The sequence below is a fragment of the Sinohyriopsis cumingii genome, chromosome 15 (assembly GCF_028554795.1).
Source record: "Sinohyriopsis cumingii isolate HCF-2022 chromosome 15, ASM2855479v2, whole genome shotgun sequence".
NCBI classification, from domain to species: Eukaryota; Metazoa; Mollusca; class Bivalvia; order Unionida; family Unionidae; genus Sinohyriopsis; species Sinohyriopsis cumingii.
In genome coordinates, this window is record NC_142975.1 from 125,505,598 (window position 1) to 125,526,770 (window position 21,173).

The 21,173-nt window shown below is 34.6% G+C and overlaps 1 protein-coding gene across 1 annotated transcript in view; it reads left to right on the forward strand.

Annotated features, from left to right (window-relative positions):
• Positions 1–2,776: 2,776 nt before the first annotated feature.
• The window catches only part of LOC149782696 (meckelin-like), a 95,406-nt gene continuing 77,009 nt past the window's right edge, over positions 2,777–21,173 (forward strand). The window contains exons 1-4 of the mRNA XM_089934190.1: positions 2,777–2,975; positions 9,952–10,040; positions 13,928–14,027; positions 17,916–18,027. Of these exons, the coding sequence (XP_089790316.1) occupies positions 2,786–2,975; positions 9,952–10,040; positions 13,928–14,027; positions 17,916–18,027 (491 nt within the window). The 5' untranslated portion in view covers positions 2,777–2,785. The remainder of the gene's footprint in view (positions 2,976–9,951; positions 10,041–13,927; positions 14,028–17,915; positions 18,028–21,173) is intronic.

Here is a 21,173-nt window from a genome sequence, read left to right on the forward strand (position 1 = left end):
GCCAGTAAAAAGAAGAAGAAAAAAAAACAAAAAAAAACGTTGTTCTGGTTTAAATAACTGAATAAGTTTATTATTTTTTCTATTGTTCAAATTAACAAACATTGTCATATTTATTGGTATTGTTTAGTAATGACTAACGCGACTGAAAAAATCTATAAATGTTTATCCCCTCAAAGGACTAGAAATTCTGCGATCTTTTAATAATGGGGCTGAACGCAGATAAAACAGTTTTGCTTGATTAAGTTTCTCTCCTCCAAGGACCAATACTGGTGTTAATTTCAATTTTTGTTGACTGCTTTTTAAATGTGTTGAACGTGTATACTATACGGGCACCCAAGCCACTTTTTTTTGGTAGACTGCCGGCTGCATTAGCATTCTTGTGCAAAGTCTTGGACACTTTCACTGATCACAAGAAACTAACAAGTTAGTAGTATAATTGAAATTCTCTCTGTTTTTAACTAAGTATAAATATTAATATTTTTTCATGGCGAGTGAAAATTTGTTTTCATTTTTTTGGCAAGATATGTTTTAGTTTGTTATTCTCTTAAATATAATGCACATAGATAGTCGCGGAGAGAGAGAGAGAGAGAGAGAGAGAGATTTAACTTGACACTGCATTTTACAGATATTTACTTCCGTGTTTTAAAACTGATTTATTTTAATTATTAAAATAATCGAAGATATGTATGCATGCTTTGATTCTGCCAGTATTGAAACGTTTATAATACAGCACCCCATGTAATACGACATATTTTTCCCCAGAATAGAACAGTAATAATTACAATCCAATGAATGATTGAAGTAGACGCCCCAGTAAGACGAAAGATTAACTCAAATAGGTTTCTTAAAGAACAAAAGACTAACAACATTATTCCGAATTGTACATTCCAGTTTTATTACATACATGAAGAAAACATAATTACTATATGCATTTCTGTTTTCAGATTTAAAATCATTGTATAATAATGCAGTAAATTGGCCTTGTCAGTCAGTTGTCGGGCCGTATATGCTACTGCAACGTTTCAGTAATTTTGAGGAGGAGATAACGCCGTTCTGGCACTCTTATCACACCGAGAATATTTTCGCCGGCAGTTTTTGCTATGTTTATTTTCTTCCTGGTATCTTCTCAGCTTTTTTTCTTCTTCTGATACCACTTGAATCTGTGTAACAAAAGAAGTGACTTCGTAGAGGCTGACTAGCACATAGAAAGGAAGACTGGCTTTTGCCGGCTTTTGTGTTGAGCCTACGATGCCAACCCTCTACATCGATGTTGGTTCGAACAGATTTTCTAACACAGACCATGATTCAACCTGGAATGTGGTATTCGTAATCCAGGTTGACTCCACATATTGAACCCAACTGATGTATATTTCTTACAAGCACTTTTTATTTTACAATTAACTCAACAAGTTATATCTGTATCGTGCTTTCTTGTCAGATCTTGTTTGCACATAAGCATTATAAATGTGTATTCGTTTACTGATATAAATAGACAGAACAACATTAAAATAAACTGAGATAGGAATCAAACGTAAATTGTACAATACCTGACGACAAACGATTAGGAGTGGAACACGTGTCAGTTGTAACCGACATAGGAGAGTAAGGGCAGGGACAATTAGTAACAATGTATGCGTCCATGAGAACTATTGAATGAATTTCCTAACTGATTCTGTTGGGCTTAATGATAAATTTTAATTCATTGTATATAACTCCAAGTTTGCCTTCTGATCATTATACTAAATTATAAGTGCCTGAGTAAAACAAATGTAAATTTCCGAAGATAAAGTAAATCCCCAGTAAATAAGTGAAGTAAATATATTATTAATGTCAAATAATTCTTGACACGGAATTTATTAAGATTTCTCCGAATCAAAAGATTGCTGAAAAACAGAGACCTCGTGTAATTAGTTCAAAGTAAAACAAAAACAAATAAATAATCAAACACGTGTGAAATTGAATTAAGCTTGAAAGCTTCAACTTACTAGATATCCGTGGATTTTAACATTTGATAACTTAACGTTTCAATTATGCTTCCCGTTAAAGTATACAAGGTCATGTAGTATTCATATAATATTATCCCTTAGTTATGTTCCTATTATTATTATTATTATTACTTTCCATTTATATATAGCCCTTACTTCACTAACATGTCGATTCATTTTAGCATTGATCGTTCGTGTAATGACCTTTTAATTTTGTATGCTCTATGTATGTATATTTATATATCACAAAGGAAGAAAAAAAGCAACATGGAAATAGTATGTTCTGATGAAATGAAATTGTATATGCTATTAAATTACAATACTTCATCTTTAGGTACGAAATGACTATACCACTGGGTACAAAAAGACAAGGGGCCCCGGGTGGCCGAGTGGTCTAAAGCGCTGTCCGTTACGGATCACTGCCATCTCACCTCTGTCTGGGTGGGTTCGAGTCTCGGATTCAGCCAATGTGGGTATGTGAGAAAGCTTGCCAGTAGCTTCTCGTGGGTCGGTGGTTCTTTCCGGGGTTTTTCCTTCATTAATACTGGCCGCCATGTATAGCCTATCGTGTGCTGAAAAATGGCGTTAAACCTTACAACAACAACTAAAAATTGACCAGCGACCATTGCTTTGGGTACGAAACGACTTATTTGGGTACGAATTACTGGGTACGAAACAATTTGGGTACGGATTTACCAGGTACCGTGCTAATGTGTGTACGCCAAAAAAATAATTCGGAAAACCAGTCACCCAATCGGATAGCTTCTCGAGCATTCCGACCGTCTCCAGAATCAACAGAAATGGCGGAAAAAACAGCGCTGATTGTCTTCTTTGGAATTTTAATTTCAGTTCAAGCCCAGATAAGGCGATACAACGAACCAATAAAGCAAGAGGGAGTAGACGTATGCAAACTTACACCTGGGATGTATTTCTTGGCATCCAATTTGACATGTATGCCCTGTCCTAACGGCACGACAGTAAGATCTGATGGTGAGTTCAGACATGTTTATCCGATTATCCTCTGACACATCGTATTATTTTGTGTTGATTATTCATTACAATATTAGACAATACCATTTTTTTAAATTGGAAATAAAGTTTTACATTCTCTTCCAACTGCAATAATAAAATATTTATAAAAGGCATGCATATATATAGAATAGCAGAGAACTCGCCCCATGGAGAACTCGCCCTGGGAGAACTCATCCCAGGTGTCAGGAGAAGTCGCCCCGTGGTGGTCGGAGAAGTCGCCCCACTTCGCCTGGAGAAGTCGCCCCAAGGATAATATATAGTAATTCTGAGATGTCGCCACATGGTTGTTAAGGCTTTATTTATAGTTGTTTTTCTTCAACTTAATAACTTATTAAATCTATAAAATGTGAAATTTTTTAAAGTTTTCCATTTGATCAACTTCGCTTCTGTGGTTAACGAAAAATAAGTTTTATCTGTCCCTTTCGCTCTGCTCTTCAAATCATTAGATCTATTTTATTTGGAAAAATAAGAGGATGTAAGCATGATGTGATGTCTGCAGTTTTATATATAAAATGGTTCAAACCTAATAACCTAAGTCATCCTGAGATGACTTTGTGGCATTGACTTGTATAACCCGAAATTGACTGAATTGGCGCTGACTGCGAATAAGCCAAAGGGTTATGTTATTATCTCTCTAACTGAACAATTTAATCCGATTTTTCATTGAGATTTGCTAACCATTGACAAATGATACTTGAACTCAATAAAAAGTATCATTGATGCCTACTCAAGAAATGCGGTCATTACCGAGTTCATCATCATGGCTAATGCGCATAATTCGGACAGTTTCTGAAAAATCACTTGTACTAGTAGTTTATTTCTTCTTTTTTGTAAATGTTTGTAGTTATATTATTTCTCAATAATAAACAAACTATTTCAAGTTGAACGAGAAGTTTCAAAAATATTTCACTACTAAATTACCGATGCAAAATAAACAAGATTACGTTATTTTGTAATATATAATAACAACATGGTCGCGTGTAATAGACCAAAATTCACTAATGAGGCACAAATTGATGTTGCTGACACGTTAACTTCTTATATGTTTCTTTCCTTAATGCATACATTTTTGCTATATCAATATACGCCTATCATTCCAAAAAATTCAATGTAAACAATAAATAAAACTTGGATATGCAGTGTTTCCCTTTATGCACATTGTGCATCAGGGACGCACACTGGAGAAAATTGATGCACACATTTTGTTGCCATGCGTTTTTTTTACGCAAAGGATTTTCATAATATGATCAGGATTTATATAATACCCAATGTATTAGACGATGGATGGCATCACATATACTTAGAGTATAGGCATTGACTGGTTCCCTGCTTTGTTTGCTCCCTGCCTTGCGCTCCTCTATTCGTATAGCAAAGTTGCAGGGAACATATAAAACAATAAACCAGACTAGCATAGGCAATGTTATGACGGAATAGCTTCCCATAATCTCTCGAGCTTCTCACAATTTCCATCGAGCTCAGCAAGCTGTCATCTAGATATTTAACCTCAAGGCTTGTTGTACTAGAAAGTGATCTCCAGATTAAAACGTCATGCACTAAAAAGCATTAGCGAAGAAAGTAAAAGAAGCAGAACACAAAAGAGTAACTGTGGATCTAACTTGAATGAGAAATGGAGAAAGTAATTCCCTTGACTAGAATATGGCACATTCATTATGATTACCAGTGTGACTTCTGATTGCGTGATTGCAAAGACTGCAAAAATTAAAAATCGTTTCGTGACAGGATTTTAGAATTTTTAAAAATCTGCCCTCGTTCGCCATAAGATATTCGGAGAACACATTATAACCTAAGACATTATTTCACAACAAAGAAATCAGTAAACCTGCAGAGACAAATGCGTTATTTAGATTACAAAGTCAGCGGGTCATTGTTGGTTTTTAACTTTTGCTGCAATAAAAGAAAGATCTTAAAGTTCAAGTGTAACTTATTAGAAAGAAGATGAATCATTATCCTCCTTGATATTTGGATAAATGTGTTATAGGACGAAGTACAATGAAACCTTTGATAGTACACATTTTATGAAAGGCAGTAAATTAACTCCCATTTGGTTAAAAAGATTTATTTGGCTTTTTGTATTGGCTTATATGTAATGTGTTGGGTTATAATATTGCTTGAGGAGACTGTTAAAAGTATGACTTTAAAAGAAAAATGAACTAATAAAATTATTCTTTGAATGGACAATGCATTTGTTTGTTAATTGTGCATGTTGGTGTATTTGTATTTTTAGAGGAAGAGAGAGAGAGAGAGAGTATGTTGTGCAAGTTGCAATATCCTATTTCAGGCTGAAGAAGTATGAGTCGTATGAAAATTTGTCAGTACATTTTTGACCACCACATTTTTTGTTTGACCCCCAGTTTTGACACCAAGGGGTTTTTGTACCCTCAATTTTACACCCCTGGGGGATACATTGGATATGAAAATATTGCAACCTGAATGGTGTATATCAATACCTACGTTACTGTCGCCAGTGTACTTACGAGATATTACTAAATTAAGAGGCCAAGATTAAATTCCATTGAAAATATTTAAATCAACTGTTACAACGAACGGTCTGCTCTTTGATGGACGGAGATAAAACCTATGAGTGGAAAATGGAGAACTATGTGTGTGTGGAGTGGAAAATTTTGTGCAAATAATTTCGCATTTAATTTGTGCTTCTTCAGGCACATAATGTTTTAAAAGAAACGGATAACGTCTTTTATTTTAAAACAACAATTACGTCATTACATAACAGCAAAATAATAAAATAAAAGAGACAAACAGTCATACATATAATTATATTGTTATAAAGGATATACAATTTATAAATTAAAAAAGAAAATTATACAATTTTATATAGTGCGCTGGTATTAAGGCCATTAGGATACAAAGTATCTAACTTATGAATCCAAAAGTTTCTTTTTTGAGTCTATTCATGTCACCATGCACAATATCTATTGGCATGAAAGACAATTTGCTTAGAGAGTGATTATTGGCGTTAAAATATTAGATGAAAGCTGCGGATCTCTATAATTTTATATATGAAAGCGATGATTATTCATATTAGTAGTTTCTCTTATGTTTGCACATCGATAGGACCGGTTATGTTGCATTTAGATGACGAAAATGTTTTTGTTTTTTCTTTTCTCTCTGTTTACTACTAATAAAAAACATCTTGCAAATTTTTGGCTCTTTTTTAAGCGATAATTGATTTATTTTTGTAATGTGCTTTTACGCAGGTTTTATTTGATAAATTTAGGAGACTATAAAATTGATTAATTATATGACATAGATTAGATAATGAAGGATTCGATTGTGTTGTGAAAGGAATTACATCTCTCTCTATTTTACATTCTGCTGTGTTTAAAGCCTCATGTTGAGTAATATTACGGGCTTTGTTCAATGCAGAATCAATTATATGTGTAGGATAATTTATATTTTATAAATATGTTTGTAATTTATTCAGTGAATTTTGTAATTGACAATCATCTGAAATAATGCATCAGTATCTTTTCGACTGGCTATATGGTATACTGTTTTTACATGGCATGGGATGACATGAAGAATATTCCACATATTTGTGGATATTAGTTTCCTTGATATGAATATTTGTAGAGATAGTGTTATCAATATTTTATAACATATTTACATCTAAGAAAGTAAATTTAATTGTCGGGATGAAAATGATTTAGGTGATCAATACATTTTTTCAGTTCTTAGGTTGACTGCTATCAGAAATAAATGTGATTGAAAAATCTGAACCAAAGAGATGGATTAAATTTTTCGTTTTGAAATTTATCCATGAAAGGGAAGAGTACGAAGGAGCCATATTAATACCCATTGCTGTACCCATTATTTGTATGTAATTCGTATTATTAAATTGAAAATAATTATTTTCCAAGATAAGTTTTATTATTATATGAATATCTTTACGAGATAGTGTGCTATTATTAGGATTGTTATCAAGAAAATATTTACACACTTCAATACCAACTGCATGCGGAAAGTTGGTATATAGTGATGTTACATCTAATAATACTAGGATTGAAATTAACAGATAGCTGTGGAATAGACTTCAACTTTTTAATGAAAGTTGTTGTATCTTTAATGTATGATTTCAGTATGAGTTTTGGGTAATATGTAGAATTGAGGTGTACGCATGTTAACTCGTTCGGCCCCAGAGGTTTTTGTCGTTTTTGCATGAAATGTACGTAGAAAAGACATTTGGGGGGGCTATTTCTGAATACATCATAATACATCGGTTTTCAACAGATTTTCCATGAGAATAATGCCTAGTTGTATTAGAAACATCATTTTCCATTGGTTATTTTGCTTGCGCATGAGCAGAAGGGTAAAAGTTGGAATTTTTTTTTTGCTTAATGGACCCATCATTTCCATATGGAGACCGCAATTTATTCCAGATGCCCACCTTATCCTAGTTTTTGCAAAGGTTCACCTGTCTGTGTGCAGTTAAGACCGGGTGCCTTAGATCTGAGGCCAAAAGGTCTAAAATCCGGACCCAAATCGCATTCCGATCTCGAGTGAATGTTGGGTGGAAAACAAACGGGTCAGAAAAATGCATTTTTTCTCTCTGTATTTTGTAGTGCAACTAGAACTTCATGATTATTTGATATCATTTTAGAGTTATATCTGTGTGCTTTTTTTGAATACCACCCATGTTGGTGTATCTTAAATGACCTTGGTGCTGCAGAGCTTGGAAGTAGGATACAGCCTCATCATGCCTACAGACGGGATCGGGGCTGAATCAGTTAAGAGGGAAAGTATCAGATTCCTCACATAAAGATTATTTTTTAATAGTTTTTTTAGTCATTTCATAAATGCATATTGAAATTTTTAAAAAAATTTTTATTGACTGATCTTCAACAGTATGTTTGTAGTAGTTTTCATCATTTAATTGACGTTCAACTTCTTCAACATAATCTTCTTGATTCATAATAATAATAATGTTTGACTTATCATCCTTTTTAATCACTATACTATCGTCATTCATTAGATTATATAGAGACTTAGTTTTGTCTTAGAAATATTACTGTGATATTGCTTTTTATGATTACCAGTTAATATATCTTTTGTGATCGTGTATAAATAAAAATCTAAATATGAATCATGTAAAAGATGTTTTAATTCTGTTATAAAAAGGTTATCTGGGTTTTGGGGCAACTTCTCCAGATGAAGTGGGGAGACTTCTCCAACCACTCTGGGGCAAATTCTTCAGATATTTTGGTGCGAGTTCTCTGCATACCATATATATATATATATATATATATATATATATATATATATATATATATACCGCCATGTTGGCCTATTCTGCACGTCGGGTAATCCTGCGCAACAGTACGTCATTTCTGTAAACATTTGATCACATGCTATTTTGGGTCAAAAATCCATTTTGTATCCAGAAAAAGAAGAATCATACATTAATTAAGAAAAGTGATATTTGTAAAGTGTACAAAAATATCCCACATTTAGACTCAAAATGCACATAAAAATGTGATTTCTAAATGGCAACGTGCCGACCCACTCCATGACCTTCTTGAACCTGTAACCCAGATAATTCGATTTACTATGCATCATTTAGAATCATGCAAATAAATACGTTATATAAAAGATGGAAATGTGTACCTTAAAACAAAACTGTATTTTAATCCAAGTTTCCAATTTTGCAAGAAGTTGTCCCACACTTAAAAAATCGTCTGCTACCTAACGTGTCTACTTGCCTCTAGAACATAAATTCTCAACAAATTCCCCGGTGTATAGTCTATTTCTAAATTCTGTAGTAATTTTTCCCCCATCAACAAGATGTTGTAAACACATTACATCCTATTCATTGTTGTTTCTCTTCCACTTAATAGCTTATTTTTCATAAAATGTTGAACTGTACTAACTTTTTTTATAAGATCGGTTTAGTTTGCTTAATTTCTCTTGCCAATTATTGGCATTTTTACATTGAATTTTGTAAAACTAGCTATAAACCTGACCTAATTACTCGACTGAACTCATGACAGAAATAGTCCAAAGTAATATATTTCATTTCTGTAGCAAGATGGATAAACATTACATCTTTTCAAAGCTATGCGCAGAATAGGCAGACATATGACGAGTCATAAATTAATATTATTTTGAATAGAATATTCTGGTGACAATTGCATCTTTTCAAATGGTAAGCATTGCTGTATTTTATTTTTGTCAATCGCTCAAATTCGGTATGCATTTTGCTTCAGTATTAGAAACAAAAACCTTAGGTGCGCAGAAATGCCAGACAGCAGTCCACACACTAACTTCTTATACTGAGTGCCAAGCAAGACAGCTGCTAGTACCATTTTTGTGAGTGTTTGGTATAACTCGCCTGGGGTCTGAACCTGTGACCTCCTGTATCCAAGGCAGATGCTCTAACCACTTTGGCCACCCGAGCAGTTATGTCTAAACAAAAGCATCATATTAGTAAAATTTGTACCCTATCTAGATCTGACTACAAAAAAGTACAATATTACTAAGCTTGACTGAGAAATGACTTAGTTTTTAAAATATTTGAGATTTTCAAACCAGCTGTAATATCTTATCCATTTCCACTCTGTATTTTGGAATTTCATTATGTTAATCATTTGCCATTTTAATCCTGGTGATTTTGATGGTTTTTTTTTTATTGTGATGATTGCCGAGGTGATGCACATAATCAAAAACTTTGTGTTTTTGTTTGCCATAGACACTGAATGAAAACTGGTAACCAAAATAGATAATTTCATGACATTTATTAGTCATTTAGGAAACTTAGTAACCAATGATTATTTGAACTACTACTAATGGGAACATAGATAATAATATTGATTTCACAAGTTGCTTCTTGTTTTAGTACAAGACAAGTGAACCATTTTTTAAATTAATAATGCACTAAATTTTTTTTGGTCTGTTTCAGTTTTAGGATGTATGTGTTCAGCAAGTTCCAGAATTGTCAAAGATTTCGGTGCTGGAAATGTAGAATGTGCTCCCTGCCCTGATGGAATGGTGTGTATCTTTGTTTATCCAGAAAAGATGAAAACTATATGCATAGTGTACAGTCTGTTCATGCATGTGCTCATTTTAATGTTGACAGTTCTTTTGTATATTTCATACACTGACTTTAAACTTCTAGCACTGACTGGGGGGAGGGAGAGAGAGAGTGTGTGTGTGTCATTGGTCTTATTCCTAACTTAGATAACTCAGACCTTATTCGTTTTCAGGCTTTTATATATGTTGGGATGAACTTTCTCACCAGTCCAGAGAGGGTTCATGTTCCTCGGGACAGGAATGAGATCAGAGCCTTCATGACAGGTCTTCTGGTGAAGACTTTGTCGTCAAATTGCCTCTGTTTCCTGGGAACACTGAACTCAGCTGCAGTCTTGTATCCTTTCCAGTTCCTGATTCTTGCAAACTGGAGACTGTATAGGGACCCTCTGTCAGCTCAGATACCCTTAGGATCTTAATTTTCACGACCACCGGTGTTGGTGGATAAATTTGGGACATGTTTCTGATCACAGATCCAATTCAGACCCCAGAATCCCTTGTCTTGATGTGCTCTATCACATTTGGAATCAGGTACTCACCTGAAGTCAGAGGGTGTAGTTCTTAAGGGATTTTGGTCCCAAGAAAAAGCAATGTTTCAACCCAAAAATACTTGGAGATCCTGGTAGTGTTCCTAGCCTTACAGAGGTATGTCAACCTCATGTGTCATCATGATATTGTTGTCTCAGACAACACAGTATACCTCAGGCCTCAGGGAGTATGCATCCTCCTTTTCTTTGCATTGAAATCTTTAACCTATTCTGACAGGCAGCCTTGGAGGAGATTATTGTCCAAGTCTGCCATATTCTGGGTAAGAGGAATACCCTGGAAGACTGTCTGCCCAGAGTTGGTTTGTGTGTGGCCTAGAATAAAATAAATATTTCTATTGTAAGAATGGATTGCTTTGTATCTTGACTGCATTGAATGATGTAGTTGTCTTGTGTGAACAAATTAAGAGTTCAACTTTATGGCTAAATGAAATAAAATGGAAGAAAAGAGAAAGAAAAAAAAACATGGTTAATCTAGAATCTACAGTATGGTATCATACCATCATGCTTACTTGATTTGTGGACATTGTTTATTCAAACGACTGTTAGTTAGATGGTGGAAACATGTGTTGATCTCAGGATATAGAAAAATCCCTGCATTTTTCTATATTAGATGCATTTCCAGTCTTATGTAATGGACTGTCACATGACCTAAGAAACTAAAACCAAACCAGAATAAAAAACAAATACTGGATCTCTTTAGTCACTGTTGCCTTGGAATCGTTATTTGTTTTGAAGGATCTGCATTAGATAGAAATATGTACTCTTTTGCTAATTTTGTCAGCAATACAGACAAGCTTCTTAAAAGTTTTCCCTTGAAGAGTTTGGGTCTCAGTGCCTGATCCACTTGGAGTTGTCAAATAACTATTTCCCCAGGATTCCGTAATGACGTATCAGCTTACAGATTACCATACTAATGTCACATTCAAATGTGATTGCCATTCCAGGAATTGTACAGCTATGCTTCAGAGTGTAGTGATGTGGCCTGAAAAGGATTTGTCTTTGCAGAAGCCTGCCTGTTATTACAGTTTTGCTTCAAGAGAATTCTTCAGTCTTCCAAGACGATTTTGGTGAAAATTTTGCAGGGCACTGAGAGCAAAATAATTTCCTGCCTTTTTTTATATACACAGAACCTTATTTCCTTTCTTTGGTAGTTGGACAGTACAGTATATCCTCTGTTCTATTTTGTCGGGACATGCTCACTCTTCTAGATTTTAAGGAGTAGGAACCTCTGATAGGATGCTATCTGGTCCTGCTGCCTTGGTATTTTTATGTTTTCAGGGCATTTGAGATATTTATCTTGGGTGTTTTCTTTTTTGTTGTGTTGACTTTGAGCATCTCCACTATTGTGGATTTGTCATTTCTGTTGGTGGCACCCTGTTGAAATATTCCATCCATTGTTGTCACTGTTTCTGTTCACCGAGTTTGTTTTTGACTAGGTGTGATGGCTTCCTTGTGAAATCATATAGCCTTGTGATGTATGATGTATATCTTCCCTGCTGCTGTCTCAGGCTCTTTCTTGGTGCATTTCTTGACTTTGTTTGATAACCTGCCCATACAGAACTCTGTATTCCTGTGGTTCTTGCGCACTGATTTAATCTGCTGCTTTATTGTTCTACAATCATTAGTGAGTGACCTTGTCTCTTATGCCAGTCAGTCATTCTTTGAGTGTTTTTTCTCTCTTGTCAAGGAATGTGCTGGAAGAATTCTGCCACAACTCTCTTAGTTTGTTCCAGTGATCATCAATGGGTTCCTTTGTCAGGTTCTCAAGTGCCGTGTATCTTGCTAATTTGGCAGCTGAATTCCATGTTGATGTCTTTGCGACTTCAGATTTTGCCTATTGAATTTTATCGATCTCTATAGGTCATGAGTCTCATTCTGAATGAACACACTAATTGGATGCTGTATCTGTTCCTCTTTTAATGCATCCATGTAACAGGCTTCTCCTCCACTTGTGTCCAATGGTCAGGTGATCAACCTGATTTTCTGTTTTTCAGTCTGGTGACACCCCTTGTTCTTTGTGGATTGGTTTGTTCAGAAAAACAATGCCTCCAGCTGAATGCACAGAAATCATTGATTTTGATCGTTGTTTTTATTCATTATATCTAGCTCATGCTTTCCCATAGTCAATTTGTTTCCCTGAGTTGTCAGGGCCCACTTTGGCATTGAAGTCACCCATTATGATCTAGAGGTCTCTTTTAGGCATCTAGTTAACAGTACTCTGCAACCTTCCATAGAAATGTTTCTCCATTCTTGTACAGCATTCATAGTGGAGTAGCATTGAATTTTTCTACCATTTGAGTTGAATATTGTTGTAATGATTCTTGGAGATACAAATTTCTTCTCAGTCAAGGCCTTGGCTGCATCAGTCGATGACATATAGATGGCTTTTTCTGTGTGTTCATGGATAACATTTTCTTGAGTAATTAGTGTTGTTTGGCCAGTTCTTTTCCATCAGGTTTCACCGAGGCCAAGCACTTTCATGTTGTACCTTCTCATTGCATTAGCAACTTTTAATATCTTCTTACTGTTGGATAGGGTTCTGGTGTTTCAGGTCCCTATCCTAGTGTTTACCTTTATTGTTAGAAGGTCGGCCAGCTTACTGAACATTTCTTGTGCATTTAGAAGAATTATGTGGCTTTTTCTGTCATTTTATTATCTCTGCTTGTATTCTTAGACTTACTTCCTTTCCACCACCAACAAACTCTGAATGTCCGACATGCCTACTATCTGCTCATGATATCATTAGATGGAAGGCATACTAAAATCACTTGTTGCAACCAGTAGAAATGAAACTTTGCAAACCAGTCTGTATTGTCTAATATCTTTGGTCAGTTTCTAAACTACACAAAATATCACGTTGTTGATAACCAGTTGTTGTATATGAAATACTTCTACTGTAAACATAGGGAAAGATGCAGTTATCCTGGTATGTATGAAGTTTGAAAATCTAGGTCTCGTCGAATGATAAAATTTTAAAATTTTTGATTTGTATGCATCTGATTGATAGAGACTAATTACAGATGGATACACTTGAAACAAAATAGCCTGAACATTTTTTTGGTCTATTCAGACTTGCAAGTATGTTGTAAAGTCACTTGCTGTTACTCACCTGCCACTGGTAAATAAAAACAAGTGGATGAGTGAAATTTTTTAGCCCTCTTGTCCTTGTTCCATTAAGAATGAACTACATATGCTTGATTTTTATTAAGCTAGAACACATAGTGTTTTGTCACTCTATTGTCTTAACTTTGCTGTGTTGGCGTCTTTTTTCCTCAAGAGTTTTTCAATGTCTCTTTTCAGGTTGCCTCATCCACTGGCTACAATTGTGTCCGTTGTCCAAATAATACCTACAATGCTGCTACTAAATCATGTTCACCCGGCACTTGCAGTGGCAATCAGGGTAAGAACAAAATTTAATTTTATTCTACATTCTATGAGTTGAACAACATTGAGTGTCTTTTTATGTGAATTTGTGGCAGTGTTGTCCTTAGCTTGTTTTAGGAAGACACTTAGCTGGACTATTATAACTCAATTCTGTCTGGTTCATCTCAATATCTACTCCAGAAATTTCAGAAAGTTCAAAACACAGCTGCTCAGATCATACATAGAGTACCACGATCAGAGCACACCTCCCCACTGCTCTGTACCCAACACTGGCTATCCATTCGATCCAGAATCAAACACGAAATTTGTTCTCTGTGCTACATTTCACTGACGGACTCCAGTCCAACATACCTATCTGACCTCACCCATGTGTACACACCAGCAAGATACTTACGCTCCTCTTCTGACAATCGTATACTCATTATTCCCACTATGAAAACAAAGTCATATGGACAGCATTCTTTTGCATACCAGGGCCCAGCAACATGGAATGAATTGCCCACTGAACTTAGACACAAAGAGACAGTGATCCTATTCAAGAGATCTCTTAAAACTCACTTATTTCGACTGCAAGAACAAATTTAAAGACCTAATAATGTTTCCTACCTTAAATATTTTCAGCATGTTTTTTGTTTTCTAATTTCTTGGTGTTTATTTTTGTAATCATATTATTATATATGTTTTTTATCTTATAGGTGTTGTCTAATGTTGTAAAGCGCTTAGAGCTTCTAAAGATTAGGTGCTATGCAAAGTCCTCATTATTATTATTATTATTATTATTATTAATACTGACATTCAAAAATGTCCTCCTGTACTGGGATGTGTCTTGCCCTCCTTGAGGATTGGGGTTGAATACATTGCATATGTTAGTATTCTCAATTTGGATATCAACTTAGCATCATATTCCTCTTTTTTTGTCACTTGTAGTGCCAATAATATTTATAATGCAATAATGGAGTGCATAAAAATACACTGTGAGGGTGCGTTTTGTGTGTTTTGGATTTTTTAACATATCTTTAACAACTTTTGAGTCATATCACTGCTCTGTATGCATTGTGACAGTTTATAGTGGTGTCTAGTTCTGGGGCATCATGTCCCACCCAGTCCCATTATCTTGAAACCAGGCCGACCAGTCCTAACACTAACCTCTTAATGCTGAATGCCTAGCGAGGCAGCTGTATGTATCATTTTGTATAAATCTTTGGTATGACTCAGCTGGGGTTAAAACCCACAATCTCCTGCATCCACGGCAGATATTAAAACCACTAGACCACTGGAGCCTTTTATACATTTTGTAAGAGAGAATATCCTCTGACCAGTTCATTCTTAAAATGCTCTTTCAGGAAACCAGCACATTGCCCTGACTAGTTTTCTGGGTAAACACTATCATGAATTGCCCTGACTAGCTGTCTGGGCAAACACTATCATGAATTGTCCAGACTAGCTTTATGGCATAATGTTAATGTTTCACTGATCTCCAAACTTGTAATGGTCATCATTGTTATTAAGGAAATGATCCTGTTCTGCCTGGACTCTTATAAAGGACATGGCCTTAGATGACTGTGGCAAGGGTCAGTTGACTGAGGATGTTACTTTACCAACTATGCTGGCTCTCTTCTGCCACTGACCAGACTCTGTCATATGGCTTTGGTCATAACAGGTCAGTACCCCAGTTAACCATCTGTTGTGAGACATCAGGCGAAAAATCTTTGTCCAGTTTGCCAAATGATACATGTAATACTGGCACCCTTTTGAACAAGCCTAACCCACATAGTGACACAAAGCACTCACTGCAAATGATACCCAGCTTAGTGCCCCAGTACCAAGGAATGCCTCTTCATTTTTTCTCAAGCCTTTGCCACTCAAAGTGAGCCTTTACTTAGTGACAGTTGGAAGTTAATGTTTCTCACCAACACCATCAGTCGTACATTGTAAGCCAGCATCGGTAGGTCTTTATTGACTGCATTGAAGGAGGATTGCGATTAAAGCATGCCTTCTCTGATATTATCTCATAAAGCAGTATGGACTGGTTTTGAAATGTCCCCTAACCCATCTCATCACAGATAATGGCACATTGTCATGAAAGATAAAATGGGACTGTTCTGACAAAACCGGTCACTACCATAATTGATCTTTTCAAGCCAAAAAAAGGAAGGTCTTTGTGCACTTTGCACACTCCACACCATAAGGCACCTTCATAGATCAAATCCTATAACCCGCTACCAACCAAAGGAATTTGACAAAGTTATGGAGGATACAATGGGTCTGTTCCATTACTATTAGACTCTGCCACCAGAATTTCACCACATGAGGTCATTAATAAATCTGATCCTGCCTATTATGTTAAATAAAGGGCCACCTTACATTGATCAACATCCTATCTCCCATCCCAGTATCAGTGTACTGGCGCTCTTAAGGCTCAGTCTATCCATAACGCCACAAGTCACCTAGTTTGCTCCATGGCCGGTTTTCAGGGGGAACAGTCCTGCAGATCCAATAAAAGTTAAAAGCTGGGTTCATTAGAATCATTATGGATAAATACATAGAGAAGGGGATCATTCCACCCCAATTTTGTCCATGCCATCAAATATAAATTTATAGATTATTAACGATAAAATAAAAATTGGTGTAATTTTATTCAATTTTCATTCCAGTCAAGAACTCTATTCTTGTATTCTCCCACCTTGAACATATATGTGCATGTAGTACATACTGTATGGGTTGTTTTCACAGACGTCACGATTGAGTATACAATTACCTACAATGCAACGAGCGCGCACCTTGCGCTGCCATCGTGAGTCCCTAACAAACTTTTGTCAGCATTATTCATCATGTATATTCAAGATAATAATTGGATTTAACTGTCGATAAGGACATTCACTTCATCGAAACGATACATAGATTATACTTGAAATTAAGTGCCCTATAGTACAAAAATAAAAATAAAGCTGGAAGTTCCCTTGCTTATATTAAAAGACAGAATAGTGAAAATGAACCGTAATCGTGCATTTTGCTATCAAATAGAAATGCAGTTGTTATTTGTTTTCTTTTCTTCTACAAACAGATAATACTGACATTTTAAAAGTGTTTTATGTCATCTTCAAAGAGTATTTCTGGACAGTGATTTTCGTGATACAATATCAGTTACAAATTAAAATTTCATAGCATGTGTTTTATTCCAGAACTTTTATGCACAAATACTTTTCGCTTCAACAGGTGTTTGTGCCAAAGACAGTTGACAAACCAATTTAATTAGTATGGTTAGATATTGTATTTGTGGTGGAGATGATGGATGTAGGATGATATTGAATGAAAGCTATAACCATTCAAAGAAGTTTCATCTTCAGTGTGTTCAAATTAAACACGTGCCTAACGGAACATTTTTTCTTTGTGTCAAATGTCAGAACAAAGTATTCCTGAAATGCTTTTAGAAATATGAAATTATATAGTAACAATTAGCTTTTTAACTTGAACGATAACCAAATGATTGATTTCAGCCCATGAAAATTGAAAATCATTACATGTCTCTACTTGTTTGTGTATCGATGTGTGTATGCATTTGTTTATTGATCAATCAATTTGTTTATGAAAGAATAACAAAGGTGGTTGAAATTTAAATGTTTTACTCGAAGAAAACAAGTAGAAAAGTCATGCATTCAGTCTCGTGTGGTTGACAGGCACAACAGAATATGATGAAGTATTATATTCTTATGCACAAAATGACACGTGCCTTCATACTTATGCGGAAAGAACAATGTTATTAAGTGCCAGTTTGCATAGCTTGGGACTTAGAAAGGTGGATATGGACGTACACACGTTTTGTGACATCACATGAAAACTATGGATTCTTTCATTTGTATGGAATTTGTATGATTTGAAAAATAATGCCTTTGGTATGTTTCAGAAATTGTGACTGAGCAAGACTTGTTGGGTAACTGGTACACATCTGCAACAGGTAATGAGCAACGCTGTCAGACTTGTAATGCTGAGACACAGGCCAATGCTGACAGAAATAGGTAACTAAGTCACCCTGGCTTTCTGCTTGTACAAGTCGACAATAGATGATGCATCCTTGAACTCCAAGGATATAGGTCCATAAATCAATGGGCATGTAGATATACATGTGCTACTGTTTGCAAATATGGAATTCCTCTATAGATTTTTTTCCTATTGTATTTGATTCATCATGGAATATGTGTCATGGATACTGTCATTCACTAATGACCATGTGGATACTGTCATTCACTAATGACCATGTGAGTTGGTGATTTGTAATATAATAGTAAGAAATAGTAACAAAGGTAATGGTTGTTGTTGTAGGGTTTAATTCCATTTTTCAGCACAAGATAGGCTATACATGGCAGCCAGTATAAATGGTGGAGGAAGAGCCTGGGAAACTCTGGAAAGAACCACCAACCCATGAGAAGTTACTGGCAAGCTTTCTCACATACCCACATTGGCCGAACCTTAGACTCGAATCCACGCAGACAAAGGTGAGATGGCAGTGATCCATAACAGTGAGCCCTTTAGACCACTTGGCCACTCTGGGTCCCTAATAGTTAAGAGTAATAAAGGTAATAGTATTTAAGAGCAGTGAAGGTAATAGTAAAGAGTAATAAATGTAATAGTAATAGTAAAGACTAATAAAGGCAATAGTAATTGTAAATTGTAATAAAGGTAATAGTAAGAGTAAAAAAGATAATAGTAAGAGTAATAAAAGTAATAGTAATAGTAATAAAGGTAATATTAAGGGTAATAAAGGTAATAGTAAAGATTAATAAAGGCAATAGTAATAGTTAAGAGTAATAAAGGTAATAGTAAGAGTAATACAACTAATAGTAAGAGTAATAAAGGTAATAGTAATAGTAATACAAGTAATAGACTAATAAAGGTAATAGTAATAGTAAGAGTAATAAAGGTAATAGTTATAGTAAAGACTAATAAAGACAATAGTAATTGTAAATTTTAATAAAGGTAATAGTAAGAGTAAAAAAGATAATAGTAAGAGTAATAAAAGTAATAGTAGTAGTAATAAAGGTAATATTAAGAGTAATAAAGGTAATAGTAAAGACTAATAAAAGCAATAGTAATAGTAAAGAGTAATAAAGGTAATAGTAAGAGTAATACAAGTAATAGTAAGAGTAATAAAGGTAATAGTAAGAGTAATAAAGGTAATAGTAATAGTAAAGACTAATAAAGGCAATAGTAATAGTAAAGAGTAATAAAGGTAATACAACACTCCCTCGATAACTCACACCCTGATAACTCGCAAACCCATTTATAATGCTGGGTCAGACGTGGATCCCATTTTTAAACCAGAAAATATCCCAAAAATTGATCCCTATTTGTTGAACTTGAAGAAATTCGTGATCGAAATTGGTAATAGAAACTTTGCTGTATCACTCATTTTATCATCAAAACCGGTAGATAGGACCTGGAAATTTTAATCAACACTATGAAATATCAAATTTAAAACTAGGTATACAATTTTTTACATTTTCTTTCCAAACGACATTCCTAGTACACCGCAGTTAACGATATGTAAGGAAATTTCGATCAATGAAAATGTCACTTACGCCGAGTGGAGGCAGTACTTTAATAAATACAAATTAAATAATTATTTTATCAGTTGAAATTTTGTATTGTTGTTCTAATTTTTAGTTACTTTTAAGTGTAATCATCATAAATGCATCCTTTTGATATTAAACGTGAAATGCATCAATCTACCATAACAGCTATGTCCACAAGCGTTTCTCTGAGAACCTAATTAAGTGCTGACCTTGTTTTGATAACTGAATTCCAGAAGTATTTGTTGTATTGTTGCACTGAATTAAAAGCTGGCCTTCTTTGTATTAGCACGTTAATTATGTCTTTTGAATCAAATAAAGGAGATGGAATAAAAGAAAAGTTAAAAGGAATTAAATCCCAACAAACTTAAAATCTAGCGGCCCCGGTCGTATTTCGGGTGAACTCACTTCATTTAATCAATTAAACACTTATAAATGTTATTGTGTATGTTACATAAACTACCTTAAATTAACCAACTCTTTCATAACTGTGATCAAAGATAACAAGGCAGCCAAGCAAAATGAATACTTCGTAAAATAAAGAACTTGATTTCACAGATACATTCCATTGTGGGTAAGCGAGTTTCAGAGAATTCTTGAATGGCACTTAGATATATCCTCAAGGATGATAAGTTTCATTATTACTTCCAATGAAAACATGACATCAATATTGTACTAATTAAGCAATAAAAAATTGAGTTTCAGCATAGATGATTGTCACACGAAATAAATGTCGCTTGTTTTGGAATCTTGTTTGGCAGTGTATCAACAGTTAGTCTAGTTCCCTGTTCTGGGGACTCCTGATTTGGCAGGATAATATTAAACACCACTACGGGAACCAGACTCATCAAGAAAACAAAAGGCAGTGACATAATACACATATTTTTTCGCATACACGTGATGGTTGTTGAAACCAGTTGGAACGATCTTTCATATGTTGGACATTTTGAAAATAAATGTTATTTAAACAGAATGATGAACAACTTCATTAGAAAAAGCGCATTATTAAACATTATTATCGATGTGATTGTAAAATGAGGATTCAGCCAGTAAACTTCAATGTTGCTTCCCCCCACGGTTTTCTTGATGTCAAAGCCATTTTTTCCAATTTTTTGAGGTTCCTCTGTAACTTGTGCCTCCTTTATAGTGCAATCTCTATGTTTGTGGACCCTGTTGTGAGCAAGTTATCGAGGGAGAGGTGTAGTAAGAATAATAAAGGTAATAGTAATAGTAAAGAGTAATAAAGGCAATAGTAAAAGTAAAGACTAATAAAGGCAATAGCAATAGTAAAGACTAATTAAGGCAATAGCAATAGTAAAGTCTAATAAAGGTAATAGTAATAATGAAGAATAATAATGGTAATATTAATAATGAATAGTAATCAAGATAATATAAATAGTAAAGACTAATAAAGATAATAATAATAGTAATGACTACTAAAGGTAATGGTAATAGTTAAGAGTAATAAAGGTAATAGTAATAATGAAGAGTAATCAAGGTAATAATAATAGTAAAGAGTAATAAGGTCATAATAATAATAAAGACCAATAAAGGCAATAATAATAATGAAGAAATGTCAAGGTTGTAGTAATAGC